This window comes from Atractosteus spatula, chromosome 6, assembly GCF_055471065.1.
Source record: "Atractosteus spatula isolate fAtrSpa1 chromosome 6, fAtrSpa1.hap1, whole genome shotgun sequence".
Lineage (NCBI taxonomy): Eukaryota > Metazoa > Chordata > Actinopteri > Semionotiformes > Lepisosteidae > Atractosteus > Atractosteus spatula.
In genome coordinates, this window is record NC_142711.1 from 48,481,185 (window position 1) to 48,501,937 (window position 20,753).

A 20,753-nucleotide genomic window follows, 5' to 3' on the forward strand; every position below is an offset into this window, starting at 1 on the left:
TATTGTTTTTAGATTTTGTTTTGCATTAGATATTGTTGAAACCATTTATCATAAGCAACCTTGCTGAAGGATTTTGTTTTCATTTCGTTAAGGTGGATTGCATTTGCTTCTAAGCCAGATAAAATGTTTACGTACAGGTTTTCTGGGACCCTGTAATTATCACTTTATTTGTAATATGATGCATACTTCTCAGAGATAAGTATGACAGGCTTCATTGCATTGAGGGAGTGGCAGCTCTGAAATCCACTCATATTTCAAAACACTTTTTTTTAAATGGCATTTAAATCCAAGCTGAAGCAATTAAAATGATTATAGTCTTTACATGATAATCAGACTACCTTGATTAGCCATCCGTATTTTCTTTCTTTAGTTTATAAGAATAGGGTTTTTTCTTTTCCTTTTTGCTTTAACAAGAATGGCCACACACTAGAAGTTAGATTGTCCCGCAGGCTCGGAATAAACCTATTAGAGTATGCAAGTTTCAGTTTTTCTCAAACGAGAGATGCCTAAAATAAAAACAGACTGCAGTAGTATCATTTTCTTAGGACTTGTGTGTTTCCTATTTGAAATATGTCTCTGTTGAAGTTGGCAAAAATGTTAAAGTATTTTTTGTGTGTTTTGTTATTATATGGTGGCGAAAGGTTTAGATTCCTGGGATGGTTAACTTGTTTTCCTGAATAGCGGTCTACAGTCTGACAGACACTGTCAAATCTCTATATATTCTTGCATTCCTGTTCAGCTTGTTGCCATATAATAAAAACTAAACTATGCCACATTTTCTCAGGGTTAAATCCAGATCCTCTGGTCACGTAGACTGTGAAGAAAAGCAATAAACACCAGTCACACTGCATTCAGAACAGTGAATTCACTTTTGTTCCCACAAATGTCATTGCAACCCCTGAAAAAGTTCAAGGAAAAGAAATGTAAATAACTTCTAAATTTATAGATATGGCATAAACAGGCTAAGGGAAGTAATTATTGTTTGTCTTACAGAGAAACTAATATAGAGTCATTTGATTCCAGTATTTAAATTCTCATGGGTATGAAAATTTCAACCTAAAGATCAACTTTTAGTTCATAAATGGTGGAAAAAGGTACAAAAAATGGTGAATTTAGCAAACCACCCAAAACATTTTTTGACTTTCACTAAACGACTGGCTGAAAAGTTTGCCAGGTAAGGTCTTAGCAAATATACAGGCTGTTCTTATGCAGTACAGATTATTTTGCAAGTGAAGGAAATGACAAAAAAAAACACATTTACTCCCTAACTGTAAACTGTGTGTGAATTGTGACTTGTTACCACAGTGTCTGAGTATGTATGAAAGGAAGAATTTATTTATTTTGCAATATTTTCGAATCTATTATTTAGTTCAACAGAAGATTTTTTTTGCTATAGCTTTAGATTTTTTCTCATCAACATAATTAGCCTTCTCAGTCTCCGGCATTATGGCCTCTTTAGTGATGGTTTTCTACCTATTGCTGTCAGCACAGTCCTGCACATATTGCTGAGAATATTTATGCTGGCTGTACTCACCTTTAACACATCTAAAACCTCATCTTTAGTGTCTCCATTAGGTCAGAGGACCCTGCTGAGCCTCTGCATTTTAATTTACATAAGCACAGATACTGTACATAGAAAACCAAGTATTTTCGTTCATATTAATTATGCAACACTAAACCACCTGATTGTATGGGAGGCTGTGTATAAATCATTAGTTTCCTATTTAAGACCAAAGGTGTTTAACAACTAGTGTGAATTTCTGAATACTGAACAAGTTCTAGTTGTCTTTTATTTCTACCTCACTTTCAAGCATTTTGATTTTTTTATAAAGGGATATACCTCCAAGCACACTTAAAATCCTGTTTCAGTCTAATTGCGAAGCAATCAAATTGGGAAATCCTACCATATGAACCATGCACTCAGTTTTGGGACTTAGATTTCTCCCTGTGGTCGGATTCCTGGTATTTCCTGGTACATCCAAATCAGTGCAATTTCCGTATAAAGAAAAACATGATTATAGGAACTGAATGTTCATTGAAATAATAAGTTTATTTCTAAATCCAGTTACATAGCAAATGCCAAATCTAATATCCTGGAGTCCAACCACAGATGAATCAGTTTATGTAATTGTTCTAACTGTTACTCTCAATAAGTACATGTCTACTTTTCATTTACATATAAAGTAATCTTAGCATCTATCAGACTCTTTTATTAAAGACACTAAATCAATGAAGTCAAAAATACAACCTGAGGATTGCTTTTTTGATAAATAATCTATTAATCTTCATTTGGTCTCACTTTAATGCCATGAACTGTTCAATATTTCATAGTAAAGCCCTTAAGTTATTATTTATTTTAATTTACAGATCTATAGTATCATCATGTAGTTTTTCAGGCTTTTGCTGTCTTTTTCAGAAGTGAATCTGTATGCCTTTGTTTTCTGCTTAATCACAGTTACAATCTGGATAGTTAATTTCATTTACAGAATGATTGTTTTGCATTTTAAGCATATTAGCACAGTTTTCATGGGATCTAAGTACCTGCAGTTTGCCAGCTTTATTTAGAGAGCATAACTACTTCAATTACTCCACACACTTCCTTTGATTCCTCTGTCTGCAGTGTGCCACAGTATAATAACATTTATTCTGGTCTTTTTTTTTATTCTTGTCCCCACAAAGTCAGCACAAAGTTTAAACTGCAATAAGCAAGTGGATGGAAGGGTAGCAAACAGACAGGATTCTGACCTGAAAAACTCCACGTGCCCTCTGTTCGTCTCCCAGTCTTGTTAGTTTAGTGGTAGGGATTCATTCTGACTGCAAACGTCACAGGTGACAAAAAAGTTGATGCCTTCAATTGTTTGCTTGAAGTCATCAGTAATGCACAGAATGGGTTCACTGAAGCAGTGGCAGTTCTATAAGCCCCACAGTAAGATGTGACATAATAGGGTATGTCACGAGAAGGCATTAACGAGGGGCCATTGTTAGGCACTGATCCGTCACATATGTCTCACCTATGAATATTCTTTTATGCTGGTTCGCCATCCTGAAATTTAAACCTCAGGGACAAAAAGTTGCTGATTTAATGCGTAATGTATGTTTATATTCATAGATTCTTCAAGTAAAGCACGTTGTCATTTCCAAAATGATTCACAAACTGATAAAAAGCTGCTCTCCTTAAAAGTAACAGAGTCATTTTTCTTTTAATTTTGTTACCATGCAAAAGTCCCCTTCAGTTTAAAGGATATTGAAAGTAAGTTTAAATTATTCTAATGTAAAGATAAACTGTATTTCTATTGTGTTGTATTTTTATTTTCTATTTCAGATTCTTGCTGTTTTACCAAAATTGTTGTTTTATCAAACATTTTGCTTGAACGTAAATGGTTTAGTTTCATCTGATGCATTAAATATACTGTATAATGGAAGTAGTTAGATTACGCAGACTTTATTATTGTAAGACACTACACAAGAATCAGAATCTACTGAGTAACATTACTTGCTTTTTAGGCAAAGACATCTTCATTAAAATGTATTTTAATTTAGCTAAATTTGATAGAGATTACAGTATAATGTTGCATATGTAATTACAAATGGAATTTTGACCACAGGAAAGCTTAAAACATTTGGCATAAATAAATATTGGTTTAGTTGCTTTAAATCCTAAAGTTCCTTGTTTTTTTATGTTTTATTTGAGTAGACCGTGATCTCTTATTGTAGTTGTTAGAGGAATAAAAACGAAAATTATATAGGAACAAGTCAAAGGTTTATTCCATGCTAAAAAGAGAAGAGAGAAATCACAACGTTTCAGCTGTGAAGCCTTCTTCAGGTACTTGTTCCTTTGCAGACTATGCAGACTGACGCAGCTACCCACCTAAAATTATATAGTATAACTGTCCTGTGCTGGGCTGTGGGTGGGCTGGTGGTTTTGGGGGATACAACAGCTGTCTGCTTAACTCCCCAGGTCTTTTGATCTGTTGCAGGGAGAAAGGTCCTGACACCTTTAAAATTGCTATATGCGTAGTTGTCTAAGGGATCTACTGTACAGCACATATTGGGGTCACATTATCACTGACAGGAAAAGTAGTGCCTGGGAAGAGTTGCTGTTTTTTCACAAGCCAAGAGAACCCTTGTTGAATTACCACAACTCAGCCTCTGGCACGTCCTCTGCCAATTTTGTGGCTGGCTAATGACAGGACCCAACCTTGAGCTCACGCCATTTGCAATGTAGAGCACATTCTTCACCAGAAGTAACTTCTTTTGGTAGTTGAACCAATGGGGAGCCCCCTATAACTTTTATTTTTTGTACAGAACCCAATCATCTTTGGTTATTTGTTCCATATACAGTACACCTCATTATCCATCCATCTCATAACCATTCATCCAATTCAGGGTCACAGGGGAGCCAGAGCCTATACTGGCAAGCAACACGCACAAGGCAGGATACACCTTGGACGGGGCACCAGTCCATTGCAGGGCACATACAGACACAAACACATACATACTCTCACCGGGACCAATTTTCCCAGAAGCCAATTAACCTACCAGCACGTTATTACACTGTAGGAGGAAACTAAGCACCCAAAGGAAAACCATACGAATACCAGGAGCACATACAGTACAAACTCTACACAGTAGACTTCATTATACAGTATATTAATCTATTCCCCCAAAAGCTAGGGAAAAGCCGTCAAGATACTCCTTGTTAACCATTACTTTCTTGGACCACAAATTCAGAATGCATAGAATTAGAGAACAATTTATAAATGAAGGACTGACTTAACTCTAAAAATTGTTTATTTAGGGGTCAGAATTTCTTCAATTCCTCAAATCCTCAGACAACAACAATTTGCAAACCCCTCCTCACTCAACAAATCTTCCATTCCCAGGTTTGATAGTGGGAAAATGCTGTTGTTAAGATGAACAACTTCACCTCTTTGCCCTTATGAAAACTGCCACAGGGGTTCCAAAAACCTTCAACAAAAATGTGTGGATTGATAAGTACAGTATAAAGACCTGTAAAACTGCTGTTAATGTATTATTATTTAAATGTTTCTTCTCATACAGAGGCTTCTTTTCATAAGACAAGCTTGATTCTAATCCAGTCAAACCTCCTTAACCCATTCCTCACCAAATGAGCTCTCATTTGGAAACACTCTTATGTTTGTGTAGGGGAAAATGTATTTCCCCTTTTTTCTCTTGCTAACGTTTTTTAAAGTTGGTGTCAGACAGCCAAGGACTATTTTTATTTATATCTTTTAAGGGGCAGAAACCAGGGCTCCTCTCATCATAACTTTATTGTTCTACATATGCTAGTACAGCTGTCTGGCATGCAGTACGTTTATTTTTTTCCCTTTTCAGTTCAAAGGGCTTTAGTTGGCATGACCAATCTGTAATTCGTTTCTCTTGTTTGGAATGTGTGTGTTTCAGAATAGCATTATCAGAAAATGGGTGTGTACAGGAGAAGTACATTGCATTGAGTACCAGAAATTTAGTATATGTGTGTTTTAATACCCTTATAACAAAAACCTTGATATAGAAAGCAAAAATAAGTGAGAGTGAAAAGACTCAATAACAGCAGCAAACCGAGCTCGTGGTTGTATATTAGCAACAACTTATACAGCCATGTGGCATTTTGTCCGTATCATTATTGCAATACCTTATTATGTTTTGGTTATTGTAATATATTATTATATTAACTGTTTATGTATGTGACTTTGCATCGCGTTTTACTTTTTAGATTGTTTTGAAGGTTGTTCAATGTCTTGGATGAAGGTGTTTTCTCCTAAACAGAATTAGCAACATTTCGCTGATCCACAATTATGATTTTAGCTTTTGCTTAATTAAAATATATTGTGTCGTAGCCCTCATATAATCAGTCTTTATTGAAAGCAACTTTCTGAAAAGAGAAGTACTGTACCAGTCTAGGAAGGTCAAAAGCCCCATTATAAAAACTTTTTTTTCATTTGGAAGAAATAAACTTGAGAGGAATCTAGAGAACTAATTCACACTTATAAACCTACTCTCTAATTGCATTAACTACTGTACAAGAACATATCTTTGTTTATTACTTTTTCTTTCGGATATGGAGCCTAAGAAATACAACAATAAAACTTGTTAAATGCCCTCCTATCAATTCTAGAGATAGTGCTCATAACTGGAATGGTAACACTGTGAGATTATGATTGTGTGGAAAAAAAATATCTGCCCTAAAATCCGTTCATTCAGAGAACATTATGAGAAAAGTATCATATTTAAAGATATGTCAACCATAATTAGTACACTATGGAATTAGTACACAGTCTTAATCTCAAATGCAAATTAATGCAATGAAGCCATGAAAATACTAACACAATGCCTGGTTACACTTTGAAGAGTGCAGAGTACAAGAGAGATTATTGAAATTGTATAAAGAAGTAGGTAGATCACATTCTGAGGCTACACACAGTACCAGTTGTCTCTTTAAAAAAGGGATCAAGGCTCATTTCAATACTTAAGGGGATGCGTTATAGTACCAGCCTGAAGTAACTTTATTGTTTCAGATTCAGTATAATATGTCTGAGAGAAGACCTGATTGAGGTCTTCAATGTTTTAAACAAAATCGAGCAGCTAGATTCCAGTACTTATTTTAAGTTAAATTCAGTATGGACAGGAAACAAAGTGGTGCAGTGGTTACCTTGCTACCTTGGCGTGCTGAGACCCTGGGTTCAATCCCAGACAGGGGGTGCTAACTGCATGGAGTTTGTATGTTCTCCCTATTTTCACATAGGTTTTCTCCCACAATTCAGAAAAAAAACCTGGTGGTAGGCTCATTGGCCTATGGGAAAACTGTCCCTAGGTGCGAGTGTGTGCAATGGACTGGTGGTCTGGCCAGGGTATACCCTGCCTTCTGACTGTTGCTTGCTGAGGCTTTGGCTCTAGTCTTCTTCAAGTCTAGGATTCATACTGTGACACTTTCACTCAGACTAGAGGAACTGATGGATTGAATGTCTTGCTTTCACCATAAACCTTTTTTTTTACTGTATGTTCTCAGGCATTGACAATCAAAAGAGCTAGATAATCCTAGATAAGCCCCTGAAATGCGTAAAGATCACTATGAGAGCTACTACTACTACTGCTATTATTATTATTTTTATTATTTGAATGAATGATTGCAGGTGTGGGTGGGTAGATATTTCAGTAGGAATGTCATTGGTGTTCAAATACTTAAATGTGCACATAGACACTGTGTCAGTGAGAAATGTAATCGCAACAGAAAAAAAGTTATTTTAATTTCACAACACAGTATTTAGTGTACAACCCTTAAGCTTTAATGGTGAAGCAAAATACTGTAAAATAAATTAAATAGAAAACATAGCCACAAGCACATATTTTTTTCTTTTTTTGATTTGTACAACAAAGCAATGCAACATAAATTTATCTGTATCTCCATATATACAGAATAAAAATAAAGTCTTTTATCTTAGACCAAACACTTGCTTCAGTGTCGTTTTCATTTGTCTTGAGAAAAACCAAATACAACCACAGTTTTTTTTTTGTTTGTTTTTTTGTTGCTGTTTTTATACAGATATATGCCAGAGGCATCCTGGCAATTTTTGAATTTCTTTCAGTCCAGACTGCAAAGCAAACTCCAAAGGTAACAGAATCAAATTGCTGAAAATTAGACATTGCACAATGATACAGTGTTCATTGCAGTAAGCAGAAAAACAACTTTTTACAACAAGTCAATCCACTGGAAAATAATAATGCAGAATTCTGATGGGGTCCTTCCAATACTCAGTGAGAAAATATATGTATTTCATTAAAAATAAAATAAAGGTTTGTATTTTTATGTTGTTTTTTTATTGTGATTATTTTTTGCACATTCGTTTTACACATTTCAAACATACAACTAGAAGACTGGTCTTAAGTGCCTTTTTAATATAAGCTGCTTTTCGACAGTGTACCACTACATCTCAAGAACCGAAAATACACTTGATATTGAAATGTGAAAGGGACTCAGAAGAGAGCTGGAGGAAAAACTCTTGGATCACAAATCTTCACTGAGCAAGACATTTTTCTGAAGTGTATACTGTAACGACCACACATAGGAAATTGGAAACTCTCACACAAACTCTTTGGTGTTATTTAAAAGAAAAATATATATGCCTTAATTGATTTTTTGTTTTTTTTCTCTCTCTTATGTGCTCTAAATATTCATTTAGCCCACTTTTTAAGTGCAGCTCCTCTGTATTCCAATACCTGTTAAATATTGATTAGGCAGATCAAAAATGTCGGTATAGTGCAAATCGTAAACGTTCAGAACGCTTAAAAAAATAAGAACAGAAAAAATAGTAATAACAACAATATTAATAAAAATAATAATATTAATAATATTAAAATAAAAATAATAATAAAAAATAATAATTATATAGAGAAGTGTTTGGCTCCAGCAGCTGGTCAAACATGTTTCTTTCAAGTATCTCTCAGCAACAAAAACATGAAATATTTACTTCCAAAAAAGTATTAAAAAGTCTTCCTCTTTTTGTTGGAAAAGGTAAACAGTTTAAAATAATACTTGACAAGTTGCATAGTTTTGAGAATCGTAGGCACCTTATCAAAACGGTAACTCTTATTGCAGTGCACTGAAGATGAGCAATGCTGCACACTTGCAACATATATATTTTCTTTCTTTTTCTTCTCTCTCCCTCTTTGTAGTAACAAAAATATATTATATATTTCTCTTTTTTTTCTTTTTTTTTTAAATCTGAAAGTGCCTCAGAATGGTCCAAGTTAAAGACAACCAGCAGATTAGAAGACGTCTGAAGGAATCAGCGCCATGTCAGGTTGAGTCTGAAATGATTGTGAGTCTGCTTGAAAGAAGGTGAGATAGAAATTCCCCCCTCTCTCTGTCTCCTTATTCTTTTTTTTTTCAGAGCAGTTGCCTTGGTCCTTAAGAACAGCCGCATTCCTCTACTATCATGTTCTGAATGTCTTTTTTAACAATTTTCTGCCCTTCGTCATAGTACAACATGGACATGGCCCGTAGTTTGGTCGGAACGCAACAAGACTTGATGTTTGTGAAGGGGCCATAGCCCCGCATTCTGTAGTGGTTGATGACTGTTGAGTGGAAAGAGAGCGAGGAGCCTGTAATACCGGCAACATTAGTTGGGCAGTCGCCTTCGCAGTAGTTGGCGTGGTAACCCGAGGGGGCTATTATCCAGTCATTCCAGCCGATGTCCTTGAAGCTGACGTGGAACTGCTTCTTGCAGCAGATTCTAATTTTGCCGTCGCACTCCAGACCCCTCTTCCTCCGGCGGTGAGGGTGGTCCTCAGACTGCCGCACCACGACCATGAGGAACGGTCGATGAGACTGCTCCCGCTCGTCCTTCTCCACCAGAATCGGGGTGGCGCCAGCTTCTTTGCACTGCTCACACACTATCCTCAGGTCAAGGGAGCTGTACCCTTTCTCCAGCAAGGCCTGGATGCTTCCGGACACGGGCAAGGTGTGCCAACCACTCCGTCTAGTGTCCACCGCTTTCTCAGAGATGACAACTTCTAATTCAGCTCCATCTGTGCCCTGTTTCTTCTGGTGGAGCTGGATTGTCACTTTAGCACGACTCCTGTTGGTTTTGGACAGTTTAAGGAAGAGCCAGACATTGGCTTGTTCAACCAGGGACAGGTCATTGCCTTCCTTTGATATCTGAAAGCGCACAAAGTCTGAAGAGTCACCTGGTGGGACAGAGAGAAACAGAGGGAAGAAATCAGTAACACAGCCACATCTGAATTTAAGCAGTTTGACAATATAGGAGCATCACCGCACTCTTGCAATGTGCAAGTTATTTTCTGAGAAACTATGTTGATATTGCAAACATAAAACAGAACATTTTGCCTGTTTTAATGAAAAAAAAAACATTTTTTATTCTTTTTTTTATTACTACTGTAATCATTGTAAATGATTAGGTAGGTAAGGAAAGGCTTCCAAATGATCAGTGAAATACAGATCTAAACTTTTTCACCATTACAGTGACCTACTGTAAACAGCAAAAAGAAACAGGGAATAAGTTACAGTCAGACTACTAGACTTTAAATACTTTACAGTATATGTGCAACATATACAAAGTTTCAGTATATAAAGAGAATTTATATACTGTATATAATTTATATTTTTTATACTGTATATAATATATAAATTATAATGTGAATAGCAATGTGAATGTTCTAATTGTTAAAACATATGTAATGTATATAATACTGTATGTTGGCTTTCATTACTTTTAATTAATGCTAAATCCTCTTTAAGCAGAATGTCCCAGAACCGTTTTATGAATAGCTGTATAACCCTGCTTTTGCAATGCTGCCAAATATTGATGGATATTCATGTTTTCCAAATAAAGCTACATAAAAAAATCCCAAAGTCAAGGAAAGCAACTCAAGCGGAAAGACTGCAGAGACAGCTTTTTCTGCTCCCATGGGTTCTTACAGGTTAAAATTAGAAAACACACGTAATGCTCAAGACTCACATTCCAGAGTGCCCTCGAAAGCTTTAAAGAGACCAAATCAGATACTAGCAAACATTACTGTAGTTAAAAAGGCTCCCAAGTGTCTGCAAAGACAGAAATTGAAAACATCTCCTCACGACTCCACATAAAAGATCATGAGAGCTCTCCATGGAACAGCAGATGGAGCCATCTTCTCAGATCAAATAGTTAGAAGACGTCTGAATTAAAGTGTATTTGATAAATGTCAAGTAGAGTAGTACAACTAATGAAAAAAGGCAGTTGTCTTACTATAAAATGGCAGATGTGCATTCACAGAGCACAAGGAACAAGACTTGTGCCCCTGAGGACCAGGCAAAGGTGCTGTGGTGAGATCACCAGATTCATAAATATAGTCTGAGGATGAGAACTAACAGCATATTCATACCAAAATGCTGTATCACAAATACGTCATTGCAATGCTTAATTCATGCATCTTCTTAAAGATTTGCTTGCCACCAGCCACATGCTGGTTGCCTTGATCCTACCGTCAAAGCCGGTGGTAATAGCACTTTGCCTAGAAGAGCTTATCATCAGAAGAAGCTGCCATATTTGCTTTTTGTGAGATTCAAATGATTACTAAGACCATTGAAAACATGTTGGCAAGTGTTTTGAAGGCCACCACTGATATTTGTTATTCAGATATACAGAATGCTGGATATTTCTTATTCCACGCCTGCACTTTGTTTCCAGTGCATTAAGGCACTCCATGGCACATATCACATGCTAGCAAGTGATAATTTATAAGAAATCAGGTTATTCTCTTAGAATGGCCCATCACAGGTCCCCTGAATTAAGTCCAATTGATTACCTTTAGCCAATGAGAAAGCTGAAGTAAAAGTGTTACGAGAACTACACGTAGAACTATGAATGACAGTGATGCACAAATGGATATAAAGAAATTCCACCTCCAAGCAACTTTGCTAATGATTTCACACAGTACAATGTGTACTTTATAACCTCGATTATATGAGGTAAATCACAACTGAAGATGGAAAAGGTACAGATCCTTTGCTTGCTGTGTCTATTCAACTAAGCTATGCTAGGCCTTAAAAGGAATAAGTAATAGGTTTATTCCATGCTGGAAAAAAGAAGAAAGAAAACAACGTTTCAGCTGTGGAGCCTTCTTCAGGTGACCTGAAGAAGGCTCCACGGCCGAAACGTTGTGTTTTCTTTCTTCTTCTTTTCAGCATGCAATAAACCTATTACTTGTTCCTTTGCAGCCTACGCATGCTGACGCAGCTACCCACCTATGCTAGGCCTTTGTAATACTTAGTAGAAGGAATTCCTCAGAGAAAGACAGTTAGTATAACTGTGATTTACAGTATAAGTAATCCTTTGCTATGTGTACAAAAAACTGTTACAAATACTGTAAGTGCTTGGCCAACGTGTAATTTTACCATATGCATTTATATTCCAGTGGTGTACTGTAAGTAATTGGTAATTAAGTTAGTAATATTGTATTGAGTATTTTCATTACCCCCTTTAAGTTTAAAAATGTACAGATAAGGATAGCAATCTACAACAAGCAATACGAAGCTTGTCTGTTGTTTAATTTACTCCCAGCATATATGAATACTGTATCTATTATACAGTATGTGCTAGAATTCACTTAATTATTTATGACAAATATGACTTTTCTCTGTGCAATTGTGATTACAGTATAACATTTTTAGAATTTTTTCACATTCTAAACACATTACTTAACCCATAAGGTATTCTGTTACATGACATTCATTTCAACACAAGATTCTTATTTTATTAGGGTTTGAGTAAATCTGCAGGGTACTGTATAAAAGTCAATTGCAGTGTTTGTGTAATTATTCTTCAGTTATTTCTCTTAACAAGTCAATGCCCTTTTTGGTACATTGTGCCAATTTATATTTTTGCTTTAGTATAAATTGTTTTGCATTTGTATTTCATTTATTGTGACTGGGCATTTCATTTTTAATATTTATTTGACATAAGAGGATTTTCTCATTCTTGTTTAGTAATAGCATTGATATTAGTGTAGCAATAGCAGTATGACAACAGGATTTATAAAGCTGTTAAAATACAGCTGTTAATGTGGCTTTGGAGAACAGCAGAGTGGCTTTATCTATTTCATGGCAGTGCAGTATTTCTAGATGCACCTTCTGTTTCTTTCTAATAATCTTAGACATACAGTGTCTGTCCTACTCAGTTCCACCATGTCACCAGATAGCTATTTAGGCTGAATGAAGCCTGCCTTCAGCAGGGGGTGACACTCACAATATCCTAAGTCAAATGCATTAACACAAGGTTAGTACTTGAGAGCTCAATTCATTAGCCATTAGGCTTAATGATTCCTGTATGTGCCATTAAAAACAGAAAGGGTTTTCAATGTAATCCCCAAACAATAAACAGTGTATTCGTTCTGTGAATACAGTTTGCACAGCTGTCCACCGAACAGAAGGATGGAAAACAGCAACTGCAGTAGACATCAAGGACTTAATAAAGTGCCTGACAACTTCCTAAAGCCTTGGAAGATTTTTTCTTACACTCCTGCCTCTTACAATTGTGTCCTTAATCTTCTTTAGCCTTTTTTATCTGAAAAGCAATGGTGTTTTTCCTCATTTCAAACTTTATCTACCAAACATTTATAAGGTCTCAAAATCTCCTTATCCCATTTGAATTAAAGTCAACTGCTAAACTCCTCCAGCTATTCATATACTGTAGCTCAATGGTTTTTTTTAAAACAATATATTTAAATCTAAAAGAATCAAAGTTCCCAAAGTCTTAGTATCTTGGCATTTTTGTGATGTTCTTTTTTTACCACTCACACAGTTCTCCACCGCTACTGATCGGCCCTGATTCCTCTTTTCTTTCCTAACAGGGCATATTCTGAAAGCTACTACTGTTCTTCCACTACGTAGAAGGAGAATTGTCATCATGAACTGCACTGCCATTTAAGTGTAAAGCTCTTGAGGACCACTTAAAGGGCTAATTCCAAGGTTTACACAGACTGTGGGACAAATGCCACATTAGTGCAAAAGGTCAAGCATGGTAGTTGTCACGTAACCTCACTCAGGCACTCTGTATTGTTGTGCGTTCGTGTTAATGCACACATGGTCTTGCCTACTAGAGCTATTCAGGCGAGCAGTCTCAAGCAATGAGGTACCACTTTGGACTGCCAGCTCTTTTATCGCTGAACACAGCAAGGCAGAAAGGCTGCTGAAATCAAGGTAAAAAGGAACAATACACTTGCACAAAATAAAGAGAAACGTGCAAGAAAAAGTGTAATCTTCTGTTGTCCGATAGATAGCAGGAACTTTAAAAAATTAAGTCAACTCACAGCTTTTTAACCCTCTCCCTGTAAGGTCTGCTGCCCTACAAACTTCAGGATTAATATAACCTGCTTCCTTTCAAGAAAACAGTTACATAGAGAGCAAAGATTAATTCAGTAACAATATAAAATTGCTCATTTTGTGTCAAATGCACATTCCATAGTGCCTAAAAGAATTACATATTTTGGTGCTTTGTAAGAATGTAACTTTGCACATTAAATTTTAGGTTAGTCTAGGGAAATGGCTGAATCCTAGGATTGTATATGGAACTATAGCAAAAATGCTAATGCAAGATAAGAAAACAATAACCAAGAAAACTAGTTTAAAGAGATTAAATTTGGCATAAAGCAATCTTTGTTCCTACTAAGGCAAAAACAGAATTTGAAAAGATTGGATCATCTCTTTGCCACTTTGGATTTTAATACAGCCTTTGGATCACATTATTTTCAACTTAACTCCTGTCTGTTTCTTTCAATAATAAAATATAAATGCTAAACTCCCTGTCTAATATGTTCATACTGTATGCTATTGATTATTTACAAGTTTACAAGGATGATCTTAATAATTTGAAATATAATAAAGATAATATAAGAATATTGCAGCTGAGAAAACCTGAACTTCATAATATAATAATTACAACCGTTGTGTTGAAGGCACTTCAATAAACTTCAAAAATAACTTATCAGTAACCAAGGTATTCCTGCTTTTACAATTCTTTCTTGACAGCACATGGAGATTTCAAAACCTGGAGAGACACTGCACTACTGTATGTTCCTTGTACAGTAAATGGCCTTTGGCATACTTTTGTTTTTGGCTGGGTTGCAGAAATGGTTCCTGATGACAGCTGGCTTGAAAAGGTCTTTTCTTGTTAAAAGAGTAGGACTTTGAGTATAAAATCAACTTTCTTAAAACTTATTGGTGTTTTGCCCTTAGATGCCAAGTAGCCTAATAGAAAAGAGCTAAATGGATTCCTGCATTAAAAATAAATCAACTTTAAATTCCTCCATTAACCATATGTCTATTTTTGTGAACTGTTAAAAGAAAAGCTAATAGTGGTCCAAAACTCCTTTCAGTATGGCTAAGTGGTACCTTTACATTTATATAGCTCTAGGGCTTCTTTGTGAAAAAAGAACATATGTGAAATAGTAGACTTGTAAATTTAGGAGCTGTACGTCCCTTGCTGTAATATTTTGCAAAACTTGACTTTTGATGTACAGTCAGGTGGTCCAAATGTATGGGGTTTTTTTCTATAGAAAATTGTAATATATAAGTTGTAATATATCAGATATTATCACACAATCATGTTTGCTAGACCTGCTACAGTATTAACAAAATTTAAGGCCAACAAACTCATTCCAAATAAAATTAAGTTGAACAACATTCCAAAACAAAGAGCATCTTAAATTTTGTAAGTTGTAATGCAATAAACATTCAGAATATTTAAACATACATATAATTAATTGTTCATATTAAAGTTAAATGTATTCATAGTTTTATGTTACAGTAGATAACTGTCTAGAAATAAATGCATTAGAGTGTACATACTGTAGATGGCACAATTATTGCATCAAAGGAACGTATTGCAAGATTCTTAAAATATATATGAGAATGGACTGTAAAATGCAACTCACATTTTAAAATTAATATAAAATGACTGCTTTTTGATTATGATCTGTAATATCACCTGTCTCAGGAAAATATTTTGAGACCCTCTGTTACTCAATGACAGAATTCCCCAGGGACATTTAACTCTTGAAACGTAACTACTGTGTACACATTTGAATAAGGGTCACAGAACGCTTATAGTGGAATTCCTCTAATGATGTTCAGTTTAATTATTTCATTCAGGGAAATAAACTGTAGTGTAATTGGTGAACTCTCCATACCATCGAGTTCAGTGTGTTCTCTGCCTGAAACTCTTTCAAAGTCGGTCACACAGCTCATCAGCATGATAGGCAGGCTTAACCAAGTATCTGGGCCTGCATTTCTCTGAATGAAGCAATTAAGCACAGCATTGTTTGAAGAATTGCACAGCCTGCTTCTAGTCTGCTTCTGTGCTCTGTGTTGCATTGTTAATATCTCCATTCTTTGATTACGAAACCTCGTAGGACAAAAGTGTGCACTGAAGTTTTAATGTAACGGCTCTCATGAGCTATTAATAGTGAAGAGCTATTATGAGCATCATTCTTATGCAAATATGAGCAATGCAATTCCTGATGACAAAAACATACTGTATGACTGGTGTATAGAGATGTTCACCACTGTGCAAAAGTCTTACTTATCTTAGACACAGTGGGTATTATGAAGCAGCTACAATTTACTTAATACCTCCACTAGTGTTTTCTATTATAACATCTTTGATTTTTCTGAGGTGCTCCTTGTCATTAACAAAATTGGCTCCCCTCTACTCTTTAATAGTCATAAAGCTGAAAGGCTATTTTTGTACTATAAAACAGAATCTGGGGATTAGTTAAAATAAAATGGTTAACAATTCAGTTGAAGATTGCCATATAATTGAATGTTTGCAAAAATAAGCAAAATCAATTAGTTCAAAAGGAGAACGATATGAAATGTCAAACAAGTATACACTGTAGTGTATTTATACTGTATGTATGCCGTACTGTATATACTGTACAGTATGTGTTGATTAATAGCATTTTTTTCATGGCATGCATGAAGATATTTTCTTTTCAAAAAGAATATGGATATGAATACTGGTATCAGAATACTGATGTACTGGTCACGAGGAATTCCCTGTTTGTACGTTTAAGTCTAGATTTTTTTGTTTTGGTTATTTCTTTTTTATTAGAGGTATACAGACAAGTACAGCCGTCTGTCAGCGGTTCCCTCTTGTGGTTTGCGTGCGGAATCGCATGTAAAAATGATAAAAATTGACGGCAAGCATTTCTTTGGGGAGAAAAAATGAATAGTGGATAAAGGTTGTGAAAGGAGGGTCTTCTTATCTGCATTTAAATCGGGTAAGACTCTTTATCTTTTGCTTATCGATGTATAAGAGGATTTACAACAGGTTTACTTTGTATAGATCATAACGAATAAGAGTTCTCGGTATGTCTACGATTTCTTTTAAAACATGGACGCACAGAGTTGCTGTGCAAGCGAGCTGCATCTTTCCCGTAAAGACTTCTTTAAAGGTAATATTAACGTATGGGTCACGTGTCTTGAAAGGCCGCACGTTAAATTGTTTTACCTTTAAGATAAAAAAGTAACACTAATGAAGCTTTGGCATTTCTGCTTAATCCATTGGACACAGTGAGGTTGGAATGTAATTTGACAAGTGTTCCGCGAAATCTAAAAAAAATCTGTTTCATGTCAGTAATGACATTTAAACGTAAGAGCTGTTCAAATTGATGAGCATACTGTAGTTAGCCTGACGTGATTTTTTTCACAATAAAGCGTGATGAGCATAAATGTAATAGTTAAAGTCAACAAAATACAATTCGCTGAATTAAGCAAATAAAATTTGGGGTTTTTTTGCAATCTTTTACGAATATCAAGTATGGGTTACCAACGAGTCCAAAACACTGTACGTCTTAGGGCTTACTTGTCTCCAAAAGAAAATGTTTCTGATGCTCATGTTTCTTTAAGGCTATGGGAAGGAAGGCTTGTGTATACTGTCTCTGACAACCGTCTTCCTTCAGCCCTTCAAAGCACTTTGAAGTAAAGTGTTGTAGGTTTTACGTGTTTGATAGCAATATAAACCTGGATTTTTTCTAACTATGACCATTTTAGACACGTGTGTTACTACTGCGTACAACAGAATTTGCTGCATTTCGTCTATGGACCGTTTGATGTTTAGGAAGTCGAAAGCATGCATCATGATAGATTAAAGCTCCAGAGATTTTGGTACCTGAAGTACTAGTGCTTGCTCATTATTGGACTAAAAGTCAACCGACTTCGTTTGTGCTTCAAAGAAAGTTTAGCAGCAGGACTTGGGTGAGATTGTTCTGTCATTAATAAGGTCAACGGTGAGGTCACGTAGGCCAGTCATCAAGTGAGGTAGAATGCTGCTTTGCAATACAATATAGGTTTGGAACCTCAGAAAGTAGGCAATGTCAACCTTTTTTTACTTTTTGTCCAGAAGAAAAGGTAAAAAACTTTCTGAATTAGATAATCAATAACTAGCACAAATCCCTTTGGCAGAATACTGGGACATGCCAGAAATTAAAAGATACTCATTCAAAATTGTTTTAAAAGTGATAAATGCAATCATTTTCATTTTTAAAAAAATCTGCTTCTGGCACTACAGTGTAAATCCAGGTATCCAATTTGTATCTCATGCTTGTTTTGTGCAGTTTGAAGTTTTATCTAAATGAGTAAGAAACAAAAGTTTTAGGACTTTTTACTGCATACTTACTGTTTAACAATGAAAAACTTAGTTTTTAGTAGACTAAATAACTACCATTTTTCACTGCAAAAATGTATTAAAAATATACACTTATTTTTTATCTTCCTCTTTGAAAATAATTAGAAAAGGTTGAAAGTCAGTTAGACATGAATATGCTGAATACAGTGGCTCTCAGTCATTAAGTTTCATAAATACAGATTCTCCAGTACTCCTAACATCCTCTGAACAACTTGACATCATTGTACTGGTGTAGTAAAAATTTTTCATTAAAGTCAAACAATTGGTCTCAGTGCAAGCCTTGCCAGAACATTGCTACTTCAGTGAACTCTTGTGTTCTTTTATTTTGTTAATCTGTACAGTCCACTTTTTGATCTGTAGAGCTCTTGAGCAAAGTACAGGTGTCATTCACTGCCAATGAATACAATGAATAGAAGCTCTTTGCCATACAGTTTTGTGGAGCAGACTTTTCTCATTACAGCTCATTTCAGGGCTTCCTGCTGCCAAATTAATCCTGTTAATTTAAGGAGTTTTACATACTCTCTACAAGCAAGTTTATCTAATCACTTCAGATTAAGTTGTTGATTTTCAAAGACTGTCAGGCTCAGTGAGTTTTGGCTTGCTTTGAACTTGGGTCTCCTACCTATTAGTCAAAACCCTCTTTTGCTCTTTTTGTCATAGCACAGAATATTCATTCAAATTTTTCATTCTGTTTGGTTGATTGTGTGAATGTATGTGTACTTTCTTATGCCAATATAATGAGGAATTGACTTTTTGCAATGTTACTTTTCTCACATTAAACTGAGTGGCATGTTTCAGGACTCAGGGTCTGTTGCTCAATGCTGAGTCCAATTGCTATCTGGACTGTGCATTTTCTGTAAAAAACATTTAGACGTTAGATTTACTGTGAAACAGTAGGGGTCTCTGACTCCTGAACTGTGCTAACAGGCACACTTTGTAAGAAGCAGCAGTCAGGAAGATTTTCTTCAGTTATTGAGAATGCTGGAGTGCACTCTATGAAACTGTCTCCCCGCTGTACAAAAGGTGACAAATAGACAGCTCTGAAGAGTCAGGAATCACAAATATTCACAGCTTCTACGTGCTGAAGTTGTGAACGTAGTTTTAGTAGGTAATTAGGTATCTAGCCTTCAATCAGTAGGATGCAACAAAATACCTTTAAGAGGGGTGCCTGAGTACTGTTTTAGATAACAGGTCTTAAAATCTTAAATTCTAGTGCATTAGGCTTGTTCCTCAGCCTCAGCTGCTTCCAAGAGAATTATGTTTACAAACCTGTCTAACTGGGTTGAAGACCTGCCCTCTTCCACACCTTGCCATTAAATCTCCCCCCCCTCAGCTCTGACATGGGCTACTCACCTGCCTCAGCAAAAGTGATGATTTCCGAAGTTTGCTCCGCCAGCTCGCTCATCTCTGCCCGGCTGTGAGCCTCATCCTCAATCTCCACGTTGCCATCCTCGCCAACTTTTCCCACGTGTAGTTTTTTGATGGCATTCAGCAGGGCTGCCCTGGGCACGGGGTGGGTGATGTTGGGTCTTTCCTTCAGATGCAGCATGCTCAAGATGTGCTTCTTGACGGCCTCGACCATATCTGCTTGGGAGCTGGCAGGCACATCTTTCTGCAGCTTGGAGAGTGCGCAAGAGGGACAGTCGGTGACCGGCGTGTGTCCATCAGGGGAGCCAGGGGTGGGAGAGCTCCCTGCCAAAATCCCAGAGAAGAGCAACAACATTCCACTCAGCAGAGAAAAAGACATCCTGAAAGAGTCAATCTGAGTTGTAAGTTTTCCCCCTTTTTACACTAAAACTGAAAGAAAAAACAAAGTAGAAACTAAGCAAAAATAAAGTATAATCCCTTTTTTTTTAAAATAAAGAAGCAAGAGCAAACACTTTGCAGATCTGGAAAGTTTGAGTCTGGTAGCTACAGAAGCCTTGATCAGTTAGTCAAAAAAAGTTTTTCTAAGTTTATCAGCTGAAGTTCTGTGGCAGTGTAGAAGTGTAGTGCTGGAGGGATGTGCAGAGCACCCGATAGGTCTCAGTGAGTTCGCTGTGTATGAGCTGAATGGTTTTGTATAAGTGGGCAGGGTTAGCTCACTCACTCTCTCACTCTCTCTCCCTCTAATTATACCTCGCTCCCTCCCAGTTTTTCTATCACTATACTTCTGAGTCATGTTATACCAACTTTTTCTTTTTTTTATTGCTTGTCACCCTGCATATTATACATAAACTTCACCTCCTTTTCATGTTCTTATCTTGTTCTGGTTTTCTACTTTTCTCAAGCTTCTCATTTATTTAACTACAAAAATATATCATTAACGTGTGAAAAGGCTTGATACTGTCCAACTGGGTCTAATTGTACAGGTGCAATCAATGTTATCATTCATAATCGATTCCTTTTTTGAGTTTTTGATGATTTAATGTTAAGGAAACTATGTGTATTATTTTAGAAGCATTTCACTGCCAACATTTGTGAACATCTGGTAAGGTTTTATTAATGCTGAATAAAATCTGTAAATTAGCCTTTCATGCTGCGCTGGGGCAGTGGACATAGTTATACATGAAA

General features: G+C 36.1%; 1 protein-coding gene across 1 annotated transcript; it reads right to left on the reverse strand.

Moving 5' to 3' along the window:
• Window positions 1–8,464: 8,464 nt before the first annotated feature.
• Window positions 8,465–20,061, reverse strand: LOC148832992 (inhibin beta A chain-like). The gene is made up of 2 exons (XM_088918823.1): window positions 19,554–20,061; window positions 8,465–9,705 (listed from the first exon to the last, which is right to left on the reverse strand). Exons 1-2 carry the CDS (start codon window positions 19,945–19,947, stop codon window positions 8,927–8,929), a joined length of 1,173 nt encoding a protein of 390 aa, XP_088774949.1. The 5' UTR covers window positions 19,948–20,061; the 3' UTR covers window positions 8,465–8,926.
• Window positions 20,062–20,753: the final 692 nt, after the last annotated feature.

Coding starts and splice junctions, on each gene's coding strand:
- LOC148832992 (XM_088918823.1), bottom strand. CDS start 19,947: ATGTCTTTTTCTCTGCTGAGTGGAATGTTGTTGCTCTTCTCTGGGATT. Junction 9,706..19,553: donor CATCACTTTTGCTGAGGCAG/GTGAGTAGCCCA, acceptor CTGTCCCACCAG/GTGACTCTTCAGACTTTGTG.